Source organism: Asparagus officinalis, chromosome 8 (genome assembly GCF_001876935.1).
Source record: "Asparagus officinalis chromosome 8, Aspof.V1, whole genome shotgun sequence".
NCBI classification, from domain to species: Eukaryota; Viridiplantae; Streptophyta; class Magnoliopsida; order Asparagales; family Asparagaceae; genus Asparagus; species Asparagus officinalis.
In genome coordinates, this window is record NC_033801.1 from 90145192 (window position 1) to 90164982 (window position 19791).

Consider the following 19791-nt stretch of genomic DNA (forward strand, 5'->3'; position numbering starts at 1 on the left):
AAAAAGAGGCTAAATAGCACTTAAATGACTTATAGTTTCAGTCACTTGGGGCTTATTACCCTCACTTGCTCTTCATAACATTTATATACCCTGAGTTATTAAAAATTGGCACGTTAATACCCTTTATCATGCAAATGTAAAATTTTCATCCGAAAGTTTTCATCTAACGTTCATATGCTAATTTTATAACTTTCTAACTATTAAGCTTACTGAAGTTACTGTTAAATCTATCCAAATTTTATTTTAAAATAGAATCAACTACAATTTAAATTAGGACCTTGGTAGGGTTAATAGTAAATTTAATAAATATTAATGGTTAAAATTCTCTAAAATTTATAGGAACTTTGGGGTGGAAATTTTCATGTTTGCATAATAGAGGGTACTAAAGTTCCAATTTTAAATAACTTAGGGTATGTTATTGCTATGAAAAATAACTTGGGTTTATATAAGTGCTAAATGAGTAAAGCTATAAGGTATTTTAGTTCTACTCAACAAAAAAAAATCATATAGAGAATTACACTGATTTTACTGGCCACAAATTTTTTTTGTGTACATCAATTAAAAATTAATTAAATATACCAATATATAATAAACTTTCATACTTGTAAGCAGGTGAAGGAAGAACCTAAATATGAAAATTTTACAAAAAGGAAAAAAATTCGTGAATACTTAAATTATTTCAGCACGCGCACTAATTGTTGAACTAATATACATTAATCTTCTAAATTCATTTTCAAAAATGTATTAATTATAGTGTGGTTTTCCATGACGATACGCTACAAATTATAATCTTTTTGAAGACTTGACAAATTGATTATACCCTATAAATTATACAATGAAGCTTATTTCAAATAAAAATAAGAAGAAAATGAAACCCCATTTACTTGGTATACTTGAAAGGCAAAAGAAATCTACTGAAAAAATGATTAGTATATACATAGGATTTTTTTGTCATATTAGTCCCCTAAATCTTTTAAGTGATTGAAAATTAGTCCCTACGTATAGAGGCTAGTTACAATTGAGATAATATTCTGTCGTCATTAACCATTTTGAGTGTAACAATTACATCATATTTATTCAAATCCAAACCCTAAAAAACTTCATTGGAGTACAAGTTGGGAAAGGTTGTGCAGTATTAGACTTTAAAATCACTGATTTTGAGCGTTATTTTGGTGGATTTTGAAGTGATTTTGGTTAATTTGGTAATTATCTATCCCTAATTAATCAATATCCAATCGTGGTTAATAATTTAGATGATAAATATAAGGTTTGATAGACCACTTACAAAATATGAAGATTTGAGGGGCTAGTTTCAAATATGAATAATTTGAGGGACTAATTTCATGAAAGCTTCAGAGGCTAATTTCAAACATGGAAGATTTGAGGGACTAATGTGGAAAAAAAGCCTCATACAATAGGCTTTTATTATAGTGAAAAAAGTAGAGATCTTATACATTCTTGGTTATAGAGAATCTCTACAACTCATCGATCATATTTTTCTCACCCAGTGAATCCCATGAATGATATTCATTTTATAAAGTCCTTTTAATATTGGAGCCCACTGAATGAGTCAATACTATTAATCCACATGACCATATGTGGAGAATGCAGAGAATCCTTGCCTGATCTTGTGAGGGTTTACATTGATTTGGAATTTGTATTGATGTTTAACTATTTGCAGTAATTTTTACCCATTATATCGATTACGTATATACAGTGTTTTGCATGAAGGATTACTTATGAATAGACCCCTTGTACCATTGTCCATTTATGGATACGTAAGTGTATTATTGTAGATCGTAGACCTCCCTATTGAAACTTTTTGACACTTTTACCTTTAGGGGGTGTTAGTAAATTAGGATATTTTTACGCAAATTGGGATAATTGTTAAAGTGGTTTAAGTTTTTGTTAGTGGGATATTTTAGTAAGATAAATAGGAATGCTTTTATAAAGCGTGATATTTTGATAAAATAATGTGGGATAAATTTTTATAATCATGAAGTAAATATTTATGCATTATGATGATATAAATACTATTTATGTATTTTTAACTTACTATTATTGATTAATTGTTTACCATTATGTTAATTACTATTAAAAAAACTTTTGATTAGGCTATAGGATATTGTCAATTATTATTATAATATATGTTGTAGCTTTTTAATTTTTTAATTATTAATACAGTACAAGTCTAAAAAAAATTCTCCATATTCTCCTTCTTTTTTGGCTCCCCGATATCTCTTTCTGTCTTCTCTCAATTTTATTTTTAAATAAATTATGGATCTTAACTTTCTTTACTTTTAATTTAATTATATTATTATAATATTTTATAAAAAAAAGAAAATAAAAGAGATGGCCAAGAGGAGACGACATCCGATCTGATAGCATGGTTTAATGATGGTGATGATCATTGCAAAAAAGAGGAAAAGAGGTAAAGGAAAAATGAAAGAAATATAAAAAATGAAAATAAGAAAAAAAAAATGGATTTTCAGAATCTGATATTGAGGATTTGTTATTGGAGGGGACTTCAATGCAATTACTAGTTATGATGAGAAGATAGGAGGTGTATCTGTATCAGAATCTGATATTGAGGATTTTCAGAACTTTATCAGCTCCAATCACCTTCTGCATCTGAAATCAACTGGATGCTACTTCACATGGAACAATAAACAAAATGCAGATACAAGAATTTGGTCCAGATTAGACAGATGCTTAGTGAATGAAGACTGGGTTCATCTATATACAACAGCCAAGTTGAATATCTGCTACCTAGCTGCTCTGATCATTCTCCTGCTCTTCTAACCATAGAAGATGATATTATAACTGGTAAGCGGCCATTCAAATTCTTCAACATGTGGGTAAAACACCCTGACTTCATTCCTACAGTCAAAGCTGTTTGGGAGCAAAACATAGATGGTTTCAAAATGTACAGTTTCCATTCTAAGCTCAAAATGCTTAAAACTGCTCTTAAAGATTTAAATAAGAAGCACTATATGAATATAAGTGAGCAAGTTCTTAGAGCAAAAAATGACTGCTCTTAAAGATTTAAATAAGAAGCACTATATGAATATAAGTGAGCAAGTTCTTAGAGCAAAAAATAGCTTAACTGAAGTTCAAAGGCTAGAAGCACTATATGAATATAAGTGAGCAAGTTCTTAGAGCAAAAAATAGCTTAACTGAAGTTCAAAGGCTATTAAGTGGGGATCTTTTCAACCCTGATCTGATAAAAAGAGAGAAAAATTGTACCAAAAAATATGAAAGGCTTCTGGACTGTGAATCATCTTTTTACAAGCAGAAAGCTAACATTAATTGGTGCCTTGATGGGGATAAAGGTACTAAATTCTTCCATTCTATCATGAAAAAGAAAAGGCATCAAAACAGAATTCTATCTCTTTATACAGAGAATGGAATTAGGATCACTGACAGTGCTGAAATTGTTACTGAAATTGTGGATTACTACAAAAAATTATTGGGGACTTCAATTCAAACAGTTCATCCTGACCCAATGGTTATTGCTAATGGCCCTCTTCTCTCTTCTGGTCAAAGGCATGAGCTGAGTTCTCCAGTTACAAGGGATGAGATTAAACAAGCTGTCTTTTCTATGTCAAATGATAAAAGTCCAGGCCCAGATGGTTTCAATGCCCTATTCTTCAAAGCATCTTGGAGTGTTATCAGTGAAGAACTTTTCTCTGCAGTGGAAGAATTTTTCATATCAGGAAAACTGCTTGGTACTTTCAACTCCACTTCTATTACTTTGATACCTAAGGTTCTTAATCCTCAATATGCTGCAGATTTTAGACCTATGTCTTGCTGCAACTGTGTGTATAAAATCATAACCAAATTATTGCATCCAGAATTCAAAAAGTAATGGGATACCTGATAAGTGATGCACAGAGTTCTTTTGTGAAGGGTAGGCTTATATCAAGTAATATCCTCTTAGCTCATGAGGTTGTTAAGCATTATGGCAGGAAAAACAACTCCCCTAGAGCCATATTAAATATTGATTTGAGAAAGGCTTTTGATACAATTAGTTGGGTGTTCATCAGTGACATGCTGAAAGGTTTAAGATTCCCAGACAACATGATTTCCTGGATTATGGAGTGCATCTCTACCCCTAAATTTTCCATATCTATTAATGGTACTACTCATGGATATTTTCAAGGTGCTAGGGGTTTGAGGCAGGGGGATCCTTTATCACCTTACTTGTTTGTTATTGGAATAGAATATTTGTCTAGGAAATTAAACACTCTCAAGGAGGACAGGCTTTATAAATTTCATCCTAAGTGCTCAAGACTGAAAATAACACATCTAGCTTTTGCGGATGATCTACTTCTTTTTGGCAGAGCTGATATGAATACAATATCAAGACTAAGGGATTGTCTAACTGAATTCAGTAGGACATCTGGCCTAGAAGCTAACCCATCAAAATGTTCTATATTCATGAGTGGAGTAGATGATAATATGAAGAACCAAATCTGCAATCTTCTTAATTTCTCTGTGGGAACTTTGCCTTTGAGATATCTGGGTCTACCTCTGATAGCTAAAAGACTCTCTTTGCTGGATTGCTCTCCCCTCATTAATAAGATTTCAGACCAGTTTTATAATTGGCTCAAGAGAAGATCCCTCTCATATGCTGGCAGGTTACAACTGATAAAATCAGTAATTATGGGGATACAAATCTACTGGACCAGTAACTACATACTCCCTATCAAAGTTCTTCAAAAAATTGATAAAATGTGCTCAGACTTCTTATGGGGACATAAAATTCACCTGGTGAACTGGAGTTCTGTATGCCAGGAAACTGATCATGGGGGTCTTGGAATATACTCTGCTGTGCATTGGAATTATACTATGGCGGCCAAACTTCTTTGGATGATTCACCTTAAGAAGGATATCCTTTGGATTAAGTGGATTCATGGTCACTATCTAAGACAAGATACTATCTGGCAAGTCCAACCAAGAAAGAGTGATTCATGGCAGTGGAGACAACTTTTAAGAGTGAGGAATTTGTTGATTGATAAACTTGGTAGTGTGAATAATCTCCAGAATGTCATCAATGGCAGCTGTGCTAATGACAAAATCAAAGTTTCAGTGATGTGTAGGAGAATTTTTCAACACTCAAATCTTACTACATGGTCTGAGACTGTTTGGGGTGGATGGAATCTACCTAAACATTCCTTTATTCTCTGGTTGGCATTCTTTTCAAGGCTTTTAACACAAGAAAGACTTTGCAAAATGAGGGTTCTGAGCTCAAATCAGTGCACCCTATGTTTAAGAGGAGGACAGATTGAAACCTGTCAACACCTTTTCTTCGAATGCCAATTTTCAGCTAGAGTTTGGAATCAAGTAATGAATTGGCTATGCTTCAAATGGAAATCATGTAATTGGGATCAAATCACCAGCTGGTTTGGGAACAATTTGAGAGGGAAAAGTTTCAAAATAAAGCTTAAAAGGTTGGCATTATCTACTTCAGTCTATATGATTTGGCAAGAGAGGAATTTTCGTATATTTCAGCTTCAATCAAGAGGCCCTGATCATCTCTTTAGATTGATAAAGATACATGTATATACAAGGATATTGAATGATAATATACCACACCACATAAAGAGCTATGTAGAGAATTTTTAATTTTGAAGACTGAATTCTGTAACCAGTCTTGAGGAAAGATGTTGATGTATTATAACTTCCATATATTGGTAATGAATAAAAATTTTCATTGACCAAAAAGAAAAAAGAAAACAAAATGGAGAGTTCTAGTTTTTTATGACCTAGTTTCAAGGTAAACTTAGGATAATTTGAGGAACTAGAACTATCATTTTTGTATAGAAAATTTAAAAAGGGGATAATTTTATACAATTATCCTAGTTCTAGTTTTGTTACAATTCAAGTTGACTAACAGTGTAAAATTTTATTCTATTTCTATTTCTAATTTAAGACCCCCCCCCCCCCCCACCCCTCCTGACGAATATCCTAGTTCTACTTTTGAGTTTTAATGACTATAACCCCCTTAGGGAAGAGTAAATTATTTTTCAGACAAATAAACCCCCAGAATTAAAAGAGTCCAAAAACGTTCACCCAGGTGTTTTATTTGCAGCAATATGACTACATGGGGCCTAAACTCAATTGGGTGATAGCAGAGGGGTATATTTACAATTGTGTAACTGCCAGCGTGACACGTAGCGTCTTGTTTTTCTTACTTCCTACCTTCTTTTGACCTGCAGAATAATTTTATTTCCCCATTTCTAGACGCTGCAGGAAAGGGAGGAAAAAGAAGGGAACAAGAAAGCGACCCTCCTCCTTCAATAAAAGCGCGTTATTGAGGAACATCTCCAATTGCTCTAAAAATGAAGATTGAAGTTTCTTGATCGAGGGTAGGTAATGATATGGAAGTAGAGAGAGTAAGCGGATTCGGGTCGATAGAGTTCGGGAGCTGCCACTGGATCCTCATGATCATCTGCGGGTTCTACGTCTGGGGCTGGGAGTTCTTGACCGCTCTCCTCCTCTTCTCGCATTAAACAACAACCTCTTCGATCTCCTCTCTTAATAAATTCTTTATCGAGTTATTGACATACAATAAATTTTTACGATGATGATTTCAGTTAGCAGTCGTAGTCGTAGTGGCAACAACAATAATAGTAGGGTTAGGGCCAACGGAGGGTTGGCGCCGTTCTTGATGAAGACGCATGAGATGGTGGACGACGAAGGGACGAAGGAGGTGATTTCTTGGGGGGAGAATGGGACGACGTTTGTCGTGTGGAAGCCTGTGGAGTTTGCGAGGGATTTGCTGCCTGTTCACTTCAAGCACTGCAATTTTTCGAGCTTCGTTCGGCAGCTCAATACCTATGTACGTTCCCCTCGTCTCCTTGCTCTTGGTTAATTTGATTTCAACTTGGAATATATATTTATAATTTTGAGCTCCCAGCATGTTCAAATATTTATCGCCGATTAATTATCGTAGAGACTTTTGAAGAGTATTTCGATCAAGTTAGTTATATTCATAGGCTGGGTTAATTAATGATCTAATGAGCGTAGGATCTTAGGTGATGAATGAATGCTCTCTGTTAATTACCATATTATTAACAAGTTTGATGGAACAATGAATAACAATAGGTTATCATTTAAATAACAGGCGTGATGTATTAATTTGAAGACGGGTGCAGTTTAGGGTGTTAAAAGAGCATAAAATTATATCTCTGAACTTTCACCATAGAGTTTTTGGTGTAACGATTAGGAGACCTTGACATGGTGTCAGAGCGTCCAGGTTCAATTTTAGCTAGCCATGAATTTCTAAGCATAATTTAAAATGAAAAATTGATACAGCACGCTGCATGAGTCTAATTAACTTTCTGTCCTGCTTTCAAGCTTTGGTCTAATGGTTCGGTGACTTTGACATGCAGAAGGTACGTTGGTAGTTGTATTTGCTATGAAATACCATTAACCTTTTAAATATGGAATAAGAAATGAAAATGATCTGGAAACCCATCTTTTATTAATTGTGTAACTGAATCAAATAAAAAATTTGTTTGGACCTTTCCCACATAAATTTAGAACATTTTGATTATAGTCACTAAAGAATTAGAAGATGCAAGAAATTTTAATGTGATAAAGACGCGTCTAAAGTTTGTTAATCGTAAAAGTTGGTTTATGGTGCTGAGTCAAAATCTTGGAATGATTAATAGCAAAGATTTTTTTTTTCCATGTTTTATATATGAAGGTTAAGTCTAAAAAGAAATGGTCTTATTTACTATTAAATAAAGTTCAACCTTGTCGAAATCTCTCTTTCTCAGCGGAATTTTTCCTCTTGCATGTGTAGTAGTCATTTTATTTTGTAATTGTGTTGAACTTGTAAAAGAAAAAGAAAAGGCTTACATGAAAATTGTTTGCTTGAAACTTCTACTACAAATTCTGCAGCACGCTTCATAATAATAAAGTAAGGAAGCGATTTTCTCGCTGAAGATGTTGTAGATTTAAATTCAATTTCAATGATAACAGATATTGGCTTTACGGTGCTTAGTCAAAATCTTGAAATAGATAAGCGCAATATTTATATGCCATGTGTGACTCATTATGTAAATTAGAAGTTAGTGGGTAGCTCACTCAACCGTCGTAGTCAAAAGTCGAGAACAAGAAACTCCCAGAATCTGACAAAAACAGCTGTACTCTGGGTCTACCTGCAATATTGAAATTTTACTATTTGACCCAACAACCATTTCCCTTTTGTCTCTTGCCAACAACCCCCATCTTTCCTTCTGGAAGGTTGCACATTTTCCATGCCTTTGAACTAGCTAAACGAAATGGATTTATAAGTATGGGGACCAGATACAGGAGATGAGATAAAACTACTTATCGATGTACGTTGTGTACTTATCACATTAAAGCCACTTACATAGTCTAAAATATTTTATTAGCATTTAGAGCATCTCCAACAGCTTTCCCATTTCTCACTTTTGGAGAATTTAGTTAGGTTTTTGGCCCAACAGATTCCCCATCTCATTCCCCAAAATAGGGATGGAGGGAAGCTTCCCCAAATCTGCAGCATTCTCCAAAATTTTGGAGAAAAAAATGGATTCTTCAAAATGGAGAAGCTGTTGGAGTTGGTGTAAAAATTAGTTGGAGAATATGACTTTTGCTTCCCCATTTTGGAGAAAATTTTGGAGAAGCTGTTGGAGATGCTCTTAATGTGATAAGTACACAACGTACATCGATAAGTAGTTTTATCGAATCTCCTGTATCTGGAGAAAATATTTTAGACTATGTAAGTAGTTTTATCGATAAGTAGACTAAATTGCTCTCAAATTAAAATTGAGGGAGAGCAAAAGTCATATTCTCCAACAGCTTCTCCAAATCTTAGACCGATGCAGGCACTCTCTCCCTCAATTTTAATTTGAGAGCAATTTAGTCTTTTCTCAGCTTATAATATAATATTTTGTTGATGTTTACGCCCGTGCGTCTTAGATGAAGATATGCTTCCCCTCAAAAACGTCATTCAGTCTTTTCTCAGTTAAGCTAATGTGATACAACCGTGGTGTATCTCAATTAAACAGAAGATATTAGGAAAATGATAGGAGCATACTCCCAACCAAAACTTTAATCATGTTCTCTCTCTCTCTTTGCTACAGTACACCGGGCTTTACATGAGATTCCAAAAGTTTTAAAATCCCATATGAGGCCCAGTGCACTGCAGCAAAAGAAAGAGAGGGTGTGGTATATAGCTGTGCAGCAAAAGAGAGAGATGATGATACGCTAATTAATATTATGTAAACTTAAATATAAAGTTTTATTTTTTTTGATCCAGGGGCCCTCAAGTACGAGAGATCTAGAAAAAGTAAAACAATGGTATATAGCTGTGCAGTGGGTCCCATCACTACTCGTAGTTGTAGAGCTAGATATTCTTTTTCCCATTTTAGCGTGGATTCTCATTATTAATACTGTTGATATCTTCAAATTTAGTGGGCATCAAAGACTACTCGCAGAGGGATGATGCCAATCACCGTACTCATCACATAAAAGCTTGATAGGCAATTAGTAGGAGAAGTCTTGTTGGACTATGATTGGCTAGACCACGAAAAAGTGCCAAAAATGAATCACATGAGAAGCTTGCCGTGGAAAAATGCGAACTTTATGCCTTTTCAAAATAAAAAGATAATATTCTGGCCGTCTGAATTGTTATCCAATTATCAAAATCTCCACCTTGGAAACTTTTTATTCCTTAAGGCTTAAGTTAGTTACATGATGTCAAGAATCATCTTTTGACCATCTGCATCAATGTTATTTCTCGGCCTTATTTTCAGTCAACTAGGTCATGTATAAACTCTTGTGATACACGATGTTTAGCTATTCAACCTTACTCATTTTTTATGTCTGCTTCTTAGTTATCAAGTGTTTTAATTTGATACGGATAAAGCTGATTTATATTATATATAGAATGTTCATTAATTTTCAAAGCATGATGAGGTAACTGATCTCAAGCAGGCAAACTATTTACTTGCAGATATTTTGTAGAAATCATTCTACAGCTAGCGTATATATCCCACTTCCTCTCATCTTTGTGTTGAACATGTTGCGTGTTTGCTTTGTTCTAATAAAAGCTTAAATGCTTTGGTAAAATTGGAGAGGTCACGTACAAAATATTTTGGTGTTTTCATAGTCACCATCCATCCATAGGGCTCAGATAACACCATCCGATCCAACTCAGCATGTTTAGGCCCTTCCATTACGTAAAAATTTTGAAGCTATGTGGGCATTGAGTAATCTTTATGGATTGAATCTTGAAAATAAGTGACTGATGTAGTCAGAACTTGGATTTCTTCAGTGCACCACGTTAAAAAGCCCACGCCTAAACCTTGTACTATAACTTTTTTAAGTTATGGTGAGGGTTATAATTTTCTATGCAAACACTCTTACGGTGGCATTGGCAGGGCTTCCGCAAGGTGGTGCCAGACCGCTGGGAGTTCGCCAATGACAACTTCCGGCGAGGCGATCGAGCCCTCCTCTGCAAGATACGTCGTCGGAAAGCCTCTCTAAATCCGTCCACAACCAACAAATTGCTCAATGACGACGACAAAGTCAAGAACACCAACACTGCCACGCCTACCTCGACATCCACATCTCTCGATATCCACAGCTCGTCCTCAACCTCGTCTCCTCCTCCACCACGACCTCCTCTTCCTTCTCAGCATTTCATCGAGCTCTCCAATGAGAACGAGAAGCTCAAGAAGGACAACCAGATACTGAACAATGAGCTCATACAAGCAAAGCAGCATTGCGAGCGTCTACTCAGCTCCCTTTCAAACTATGTTGACATGAATGACATGAACACGAGTTTATTGCTAAAAGAAGCTGCGTCAGTAGGAGTTGGAATCGAGCAAGGAAAGACCAATAAGATCGAAGAAGAAAAGGCAACAGGAGAGGATGTGGAGGCAAACAATGTGGCATGTCTTAAGCTCTTCGGCGTCCTGTTGAAAGCTGGGAGTGGAGCCCCGAAACGAGGACGGTGCGAAGAAGGCAGCAATAGCGGGCGGCCGGCGAAGGTATGTGGTGGAGGGGCACCGTGGATGGCGATGGCTTCTCCTGTCAGCAACTGATGACTAAGAGAGGGATTATTCTCGGCAAGTGAAGTGTTTGTGGCGCATAGAAAAAACAAATTTAAGTGTATTAAGTTGAAGAATGGAGCTCAAATGGGGCTCTAAAAGAAGGGGAACAATTATACCGTACGTTTTGTTAAATTTGTAGCTAATCACAAGAGATCTGTTAAAGATAAAAAGACAATTTATACTTCTTTTTTTCCCGCATAATCAAAATTATACAACTTATACATAGTATGCTCCCATGTCATTAGCATTCTGAAGATATTATATAGTAGAGGCGCTGTATCAAAAGTTGTAACTTGTGACACTTTTGTTGTCATCTCGGGCCACATTTTTGTGTCGCACAAACAGAGATAACAAAGATCACAAGTTCCATACAGGAAACAGTGAGTTTAGTAACATGTTGATGGTCAACTTACTTCTGTAAAATTTTAAGCAATCTATTTCATGAACAAAGCTTTCGTTTATTAAATGAAACAACCAAGCAAATATTCAGCAATGCAGTTTTCTATGTCAATAAGGAGATAAAGAAGTTAACATCCAACAATAAACACGCAGATGAACATCTGCAACTTTTACACGGGAGGTGAACGCATGCAATCACCATTTACACGACAAAAAAGTGATGTAATTTCAGAAACACAAAGTAGAACTAAATGCAAAATGAATTTAGACTATCATATCGTTGTCATTCGTTTGGTACACTCTCAGCAGAAACTTCATTACTCTCAAGGTACTATCACTCAACTATCGACATAACATGCTCTAATGAAAATCACAAAAACGTACCTGTGTGTTTCAGATATATCCAAGAGTAACATAGCCAAACAAGGGATTAATATACAAGTGAAATCTGAAACACTGATGAGGCAATCATTGAAAAATTTACAATCTAATTCCATTACCTCAAAAGAACCCCCATCCACCTGAAGATTCAGTGTTATCAGAATCCTCAATCCTACTCTCGTAATCAATGGATTCATCCGATAAAGGTGTTGCAAACTCATAAGATTCAGTGGATTTGGATGAGGGCGTTGTATAATCATAAGATTCAGAATCCTCCACTCTCTTGTACGTGTTTATTTCTTGTGGGCTATCCTCAGACTGAGGAAAATTAAGGAGATACTGCACTCCGTTCACAACATCATAAATCATTAACCCAATTCTTCCCCCAATCCAACTCCCAAAATGACTTCCACCAAGGTACCCCAACTTCCCAAGCCTCTGCTCTCCATGGAATCCACCGACGTAAGTCCCAAACAAGGTTCCAACTCCTCTCAGAAAACCCTCCGTCATGCTTCCTCCATAGTAAATGGCCTCAAAGAAGTCCCATCCTGATGAAAGGATTGGCCCAAGAATCCTTTTGGCTTGGCGAGTGGCAAGCTTTGCTGCCTTGGTTCCAGCTTTAATGGATTGTTTTTCACTGTTGCTTAGACCCTCCTTTAAGGCCTCAGCTAGTGCCATCTCGGTGGCTCTCTGTCTCACTTTCTCCACATGTGCACTTCTGATATTGTAGACGTAAAGTTTTACACCCTCTTTGATACCACAGGAGAGCGTGCCTGATCCCATATCAAAGCAGTTAAAGATTGTGAACTTACCACTCTTAGATGAAGCTTCTTCTCCCACAAATTCCCGGAATTTTTCAGCTGTAAATTGAAGAGGAAGGAACAGGTAACGTACACGTAACAATGATGATTGCAATGAAAATAACCACGCGTTCCAGCTTTCAATCCATATCATGTAACTACGAAGTAGATAGAAAGGACGATGGGCGCCACAAACAATACAACTTTGATGGGGGATGATAACAAACATTAACGAAAAAATTTCTGCCTCATGTCTAGATCAGTGGCTCTCACGAATCACACATGAACCAATGACCTCACACACCCAAGATTGAGTAACACAATATCTAAAAACATAACTTTCCACATCTTAAAGAAAAAGTCTTTCATAGATTTACATAGCTTGTTCAAGAAGAAAAAAATCCCCAACAAGGAGGAACCTACTTTTACTAAATTGAAACCCGCCGTACAACTAGATTCTAAAAATATTATTGATCAGATAAAATTCATAAACTAATAATTTCTCTTTCATAGATTAGGGTAAAAGAAATTTTTTAATAAAATCATAATTCTACTTTTAAAAGAATTCTTGAAAATATATTTCCCCTTTTTACTTCATCTTTTCCTTCAGGATTTTCCTAGAGAAAGTCATCCTACATCAAACCTCTTCTTTGGGACCCAAAAAAAAAAATTGGAGGTCTGCTGGTGATGGGTTGATAGGGAATGCCTTTTAAAGGGAGACTTGAGCACATATGGTTGATAGGATATGCCTTTTTAAGGGAGAGTTCTTTTCCGCAGCTGATGGACCTAAATACATAATGGCTAGTGAAACTAAAGAAAAAGAAACCTTTCCTGACAATATCAATAAAGAAAAATCTTTTTTGTCTGCAGCTGATAGGCTTAATTCCATAGTTTGTAGTAAAACTAAACACAAAGAAAACTTTCCTTGCAAGATCAATGGATAAGAAAATCCCCTTTTTGTCTGAAGCTGATAAGCTTAAATACAGTGTCTTGTAAACTAAACACAAAGTAAGATTTCCTCACAAGGTCAATGGATAAGCAAAATCTGAATGTAAACTCGGATCACAAAGGATGGGGAAAAAATTGACAGAAAACAACAAAAAAGAGACGTCAACCAAGTCTTGCAAGAAATCGGAAATCGTCCTACTTTAGCTGATTAATTTTACAATGAGTTTGCACTGTGAAAGAAGGGCAAACAACTTTAATAGAATCAAGCAATTGAAGAAAATGACTAATTGGTAAGGTTGTTAACTGTATCCCCTGAATCACTTCCTCCATTTTCTAGACACCAGTTTAGATAAATTTGTTGGAGTGCCTCAATAGAGGAATGAAGTGGAATCATTGTTGTTATTACTAGACTCCAGAAGGAGTGACGATGCTCAAAGCCAAAGTTTTAAATATCGGATATCGGGGAAATATCGGATGACCAAAATTCATATCGGATTGCGGATATCGGAGAAATATCGGGGATATGTGGTAAATATCGGAATGCCATAATGAATGTTTTCATACATAGTATAATGCCTTAAAATGTAATCTCAACATATGTAATGAAATTTAAGCATACAAAATATGAATAATATATGTTTAGGATCACTAATCAACCTTCTAAAACAAACAAAAGTACAAAGCAACGTTGCAACATTCGATATGCTTTTTTTAGGGTAAAATTTCATTTGATATAATGGGGAAATCTTGATATCTTATCCAAAAATTCCAAACACGGTATATTATTTTGCAACAAGTTATATAAAAAGATATATTGGTCCACATATCGGCTAATATATCGGCCATATCGGGGATTTATCACTCAAAATAGCCAAAAAGCGGTAAAGGATATTTAAAGACCATATCGGTTGCGGCAAGCGCTGTAAAAGGATATATCGGGGGATATATCGGGCCATATCAGGGATATTTAAAACAATGCTCAAAGCTTCTCAGTCTCCCATATTTTGTTGGACAAACTGCTGGCGCCTCTATCAGTATCTTTGATTTGTCAGAAGCAGAGCAGAGCAGAACAAGATGAATGGAAAGAAAAATAATGCCAGAGTTATTCAATACATTAGAATGGTGATTCCTCATTGCTTTCACATTTAAAGCGGATAAGTTCTCTCTAGAGGAGGAGTTTTTCCAATTTCAAGATTCCAGATGGTTAAATTTTCATGCTGGCATTGATATTCGATGAATGTCGTATGTATTTTGACGTTCTCTTAGAGAGATTTCGTCTAATGAATCCCTCTTGTTCCTTAATCTTATATATAAAAAAAAGAACGAGAATCGAATAATGATGATGACTCCTGTCTCTAGAATCAGTTCAGCTAGAGCAGGTCTATGTCTATCAACTGAGGAGAAGAAGATTCACTCCTACTCCAAAGTGATTACTAAGAGGGCGGCTTATTCACGTTATTGTCTATAGAAGCTTTCTCATTTGATTATCCAAATTTTTAGGTTTCGTTTGGATACCAGGGTGTTTTCTTTATTCTCATGGTGTTTTTGCAAAAAACAAAACACCATGCGTTTAGAAACCATGGTGTTTTTTGAGGTAAATCATCATCAAACTAAAAACACAACGCTTAGTTTAAAATATCTTTTAAGTGTTTTAAATTTGGTGTTTTGGTTTTGAGTTTGAGGATGTGTTAATATAATATCTAACATAATACATTAAATGTAATTAATATATAGTTATTATCGACATGCTTATTATACTATATTATATTATATTATACTATATTATAGTTAATCTAATAAATTAATAATATTTATTAAATATATAAAAATATAATAGTTAAAATGTATTATAGAATAATATAATAACATACTAAATACTAGTATTTAATATGTTGATAATGTAGAATAAAATAATAAATAATAATAAAATATAAATAAACTAATAAAAATAATAAAAGTTATTGATAATAAATATAAATATAATAATGATATAATAATATTATAGTTTCTAAGTGTGCAGAAATTGCGTATCTTTGGTCAGTAGGCGATGTGCCTATTTTTAACACTTGTCAGCAGTCTGCTTGAGACACGTGTCAGCCAGTTGAATGTAATTAACACTTGCTTATTTCTATAGTATAACATTGTTATTTCCTCAATGGTCTGTACAGTTTTCAAATGTAACTTTTCATGTTTTTGTTTTTGTTCTTTTTCTTTTTTTAATAGTATGCTAGTTTCACGTAACACAAGTAGCTAAGTGTGAGGATGATGATATGACAAACATAAAAATTCCATGATCCATCTTTGAGTGTCAGACATTTATATATTTCAGCATACAAATGATCGTTTAGGTAATTATGTGAAGTTTGCACTCTACTTTGCATCTCTATATTCATTACTGAATAGAGAGTTGCTACAAGTAACCTAAAATTATATTGCTACAACAATTTCATTGGCGAATAGAGAATTGCTACAAGTAACCTCAAGCTACGTTGTTATGAGTAACTTTAGATTTCATTGGTGAATAAAGAATTGCTCCAACGATTTTTTATTCATTAGTGGGTAGAAAATTATCGCACTCGCCAATTACATAGCTACAAGTAATTATACAAGAGGATTTTATTAATTCTTATCATTATTTTCTAACTTATTAATTCTTATCATTAAATCTTGATGCAACGTAATTGAGTTTGTGATGATTTTGGAATCTTTAGCATGCAATTCAATAAGTAGTGACTATAGTTTTTTACAAAATAAAATTGTTGCGAGTTGCATATGACAGTCAGATACATTGGGAAAAAAAGAATATAATTCATTAAGGTTGTTTTCGAAAACTATAGGGCATTTAAATGTAATTAAGCCTTTTCAAAATTTTAGGGTATTTAGGAGTCAGTTTCAAAAACTTTAGGGGATACAGGTGTCAGTTTTAAATATTTTAGGATATTCAAGTAATGAATATTACACATTGGCATTAACATTCAATATGTATGTAAAGTAAATAGTTGTATACTCATATTAATAATGATGCATGTGTATTTTCATCTAATTATTATTATTATATACGTGTGTGTTTTTTAGACTATATGCATGTATACTTCGATCCAACTACATTTTTGAGATTTTGAAAAGGTTGTTTTCGAGTTTGTTATAGGATGGACAAAGGGTCATAGAGTGAGGATCAAGAAGAAATATCTCAAGGTCTAGGGAGTGAGAGATAGAAAAGAGCACAGATGGATTATATGATATAGGCTTAGACTGTTGGTAGAGGAAGCTAAGAACAGGAATAAGCAAGCAAATGGTAATTTTAAAAAGCACGTGATTCTGAGGAATGTGATACCCGCTCCAGTTGAAAATTTTAGAAAAGATTTTAGATATAATCATGTAATTAACAAGATAAAGCAATAAAAGAGAGATTGCACCAGTAGAGATCTTGATGAAGAATAACTTTAGTTTTGGTTGGGAGCCTAGCATGCAAAAATTTACTATGTCCCGACAAAGTGTGGAATGTCATTTTAGAGGTCGGTTTATGTCATGTTATTTTCATATATATTAACTTAAATATAATATTAAATATTTTCGTATATAATGTTGTAGGCCCATCCAATACTCTAAATCTCAAGGATAAACTGTTTGAGGATTTTGAGGATATACAAATGGTATGCAGTGACCATGGCGTTTCTGGTAGAGGAGCTATAAGTATACGTACCAATGGCTTGGATGAAATACGCTAAGAGGAAGTGGTCGGGGGAGGGCATGCTTGGTGCTGATGCTGAGATAGAGTCTCTTGACAAAGGAAATGATGCTACAGACATGCAACCTGCTACCACCGTTTCCCACTAGGAGTGTGTCATTTCTGGTTCTAGACCATCCACTTTGAATAATAGTAAACAAAGGCGCAGATTAATTGGTATTGCAGTCATGTTCTCTGCATCTTCCTAGTCAGTGTAGTAAATAGCACCCGATAGCGGTACAATAGTGGGAAGTATAGCGATTGAGGCCTCAAACAGCTAGCCTATAGTGCTTAGCGGTGGTTAAGAGCAGGCGCAGCCGCTTTCATCCCATAACAATGGCGTAAAAAGCTAAAAAGCTCTATTTAGTGGTAAAAAGTACTGTTAGCGCTTCAAAATTGCTTTAAACCGCTATTCAAGAAGCGGATTTCAGCTCCTAACCGAACCAGACCCGAACTCGACCCAAATTTAACTAAAACTAAACCCCTTCCCATCTCAAATCTCCTCTTTCTCTCGCCGTCTCCCGTGTCGTCTAAAAATCCTTGTCGCAGCTCTTAAGTCCTAAGCTCTCATCTGCGGCAAGCTCCTTCTCGGCGAGCTCCTTTTCTGAAGCTCTCAATTATCTCCAGTCTCCATCTCGATCTCGATCTCTGAAGCTCCCAAGCTATCTCCACTGAGTCCACTCCACATCCACCACCTTCGACGAGCTCCACCTCCCAACTATCTCTAGCTCTTTACATTGGGAAAAAAAGAATATAATTCATTAAGGTTGTTTTCGAAAACTATAGGGCATTTAAATGTAATTAAGCCTTTTCAAAATTTTAGGGTATTTAGGAGTCAGTTTCAAAAACTTTAGGGGATACAGGTGTCAGTTTTAAATATTTTAGGATATTCAAGTAATGAATATTACACATTGGCATTAACATTCAATATGTATGTAAAGTAAATAGTTGTATACTCATATTAATAATGATGCATGTGTATTTTCATCTAATTATTATTATTATATACGTGTGTGTTTTTTAGACTATATGCATGTATACTTCGATCCAACTACATTTTTGAGATTTTGAAAAGGTTGTTTTCGAGTTTGTTATAGGATGGACAAAGGGTCATAGAGTGAGGATCAAGAAGAAATATCTCAAGGTCTAGGGAGTGAGAGATAGAAAAGAGCACAGATGGATTATATGATATAGGCTTAGACTGTTGGTAGAGGAAGCTAAGAACAGGAATAAGCAAGCAAATGGTAATTTTAAAAAGCACGTGATTCTGAGGAATGTGATACCCGCTCCAGTTGAAAATTTTAGAAAAGATTTTAGATATAATCATGTAATTAACAAGATAAAGCAATAAAAGAGAGATTGCACCAGTAGAGATCTTGATGAAGAATAACTTTAGTTTTGGTTGGGAGCCTAGCATGCAAAAATTTACTATGTCCCGACAAAGTGTGGAATGTCATTTTAGAGGTCGGTTTATGTCATGTTATTTTCATATATATTAACTTAAATATAATATTAAATATTTTCGTATATAATGTTGTAGGCCCATCCAATACTCTAAATCTCAAGGATAAACTGTTTGAGGATTTTGAGGATATACAAATGGTATGCAGTGACCATGGCGTTTCTGGTAGAGGAGCTATAAGTATACGTACCAATGGCTTGGATGAAATACGCTAAGAGGAAGTGGTCGGGGGAGGGCATGCTTGGTGCTGATGCTGAGATAGAGTCTCTTGACAAAGGAAATGATGCTACAGACATGCAACCTGCTACCACCGTTTCCCACTAGGAGTGTGTCATTTCTGGTTCTAGACCATCCACTTTGAATAATAGTAAACAAAGGCGCAGATTAATTGGTATTGCAGTCATGTTCTCTGCATCTTCCTAGTCAGTGTAGTAAATAGCACCCGATAGCGGTACAATAGTGGGAAGTATAGCGATTGAGGCCTCAAACAGCTAGCCTATAGTGCTTAGCGGTGGTTAAGAGCAGGCGCAGCCGCTTTCATCCCATAACAATGGCGTAAAAAGCTAAAAAGCTCTATTTAGTGGTAAAAAGTACTGTTAGCGCTTCAAAATTGCTTTAAACCGCTATTCAAGAAGCGGATTTCAGCTCCTAACCGAACCAGACCCGAACTCGACCCAAATTTAACTAAAACTAAACCCCTTCCCATCTCAAATCTCCTCTTTCTCTCGCCGTCTCCCGTGTCGTCTAAAAATCCTTGTCGCAGCTCTTAAGTCCTAAGCTCTCATCTGCGGCAAGCTCCTTCTCGGCGAGCTCCTTTTCTGAAGCTCTCAATTATCTCCAGTCTCCATCTCGATCTCGATCTCTGAAGCTCCCAAGCTATCTCCACTGAGTCCACTCCACATCCACCACCTTCGACGAGCTCCACCTCCCAACTATCTCTAGCTCTTAGCAACTCCATCCACCACCAATGCACCACCTCCG

At 35.4% G+C, this 19791-nt stretch overlaps 3 protein-coding genes across 3 annotated transcripts in view; 2 read left to right on the plus strand and 1 right to left on the minus strand.

Annotated features, from left to right (window-relative positions):
* LOC109821505 lies at positions 2398–3041 on the plus strand. The gene is made up of 3 exons (XM_020387690.1): positions 2398–2431; positions 2522–2693; positions 2750–3041. The coding sequence occupies exons 1-3, from the start codon at positions 2398–2400 to the stop codon at positions 3039–3041; spliced, it is 498 nt and encodes a 165-aa protein (XP_020243279.1).
* On the plus strand, positions 6250–11282 carry LOC109822373 (heat stress transcription factor B-1-like). Its single transcript, XM_020388564.1, has 2 exons — positions 6250–6844; positions 10419–11282. The coding sequence occupies exons 1-2, from the start codon at positions 6587–6589 to the stop codon at positions 11082–11084; spliced, it is 924 nt and encodes a 307-aa protein (XP_020244153.1). The 5' UTR covers positions 6250–6586; the 3' UTR covers positions 11085–11282.
* The window catches only part of LOC109822345, a 12384-nt gene continuing 4542 nt past the window's right edge, over positions 11950–19791 (minus strand). Inside the window, exon 2 of the mRNA XM_020388532.1 lies at positions 11950–12733. Coding sequence (XP_020244121.1) covers positions 11994–12733 — 740 coding nt within the window. The 3' untranslated portion in view covers positions 11950–11993. The remainder of the gene's footprint in view (positions 12734–19791) is intronic.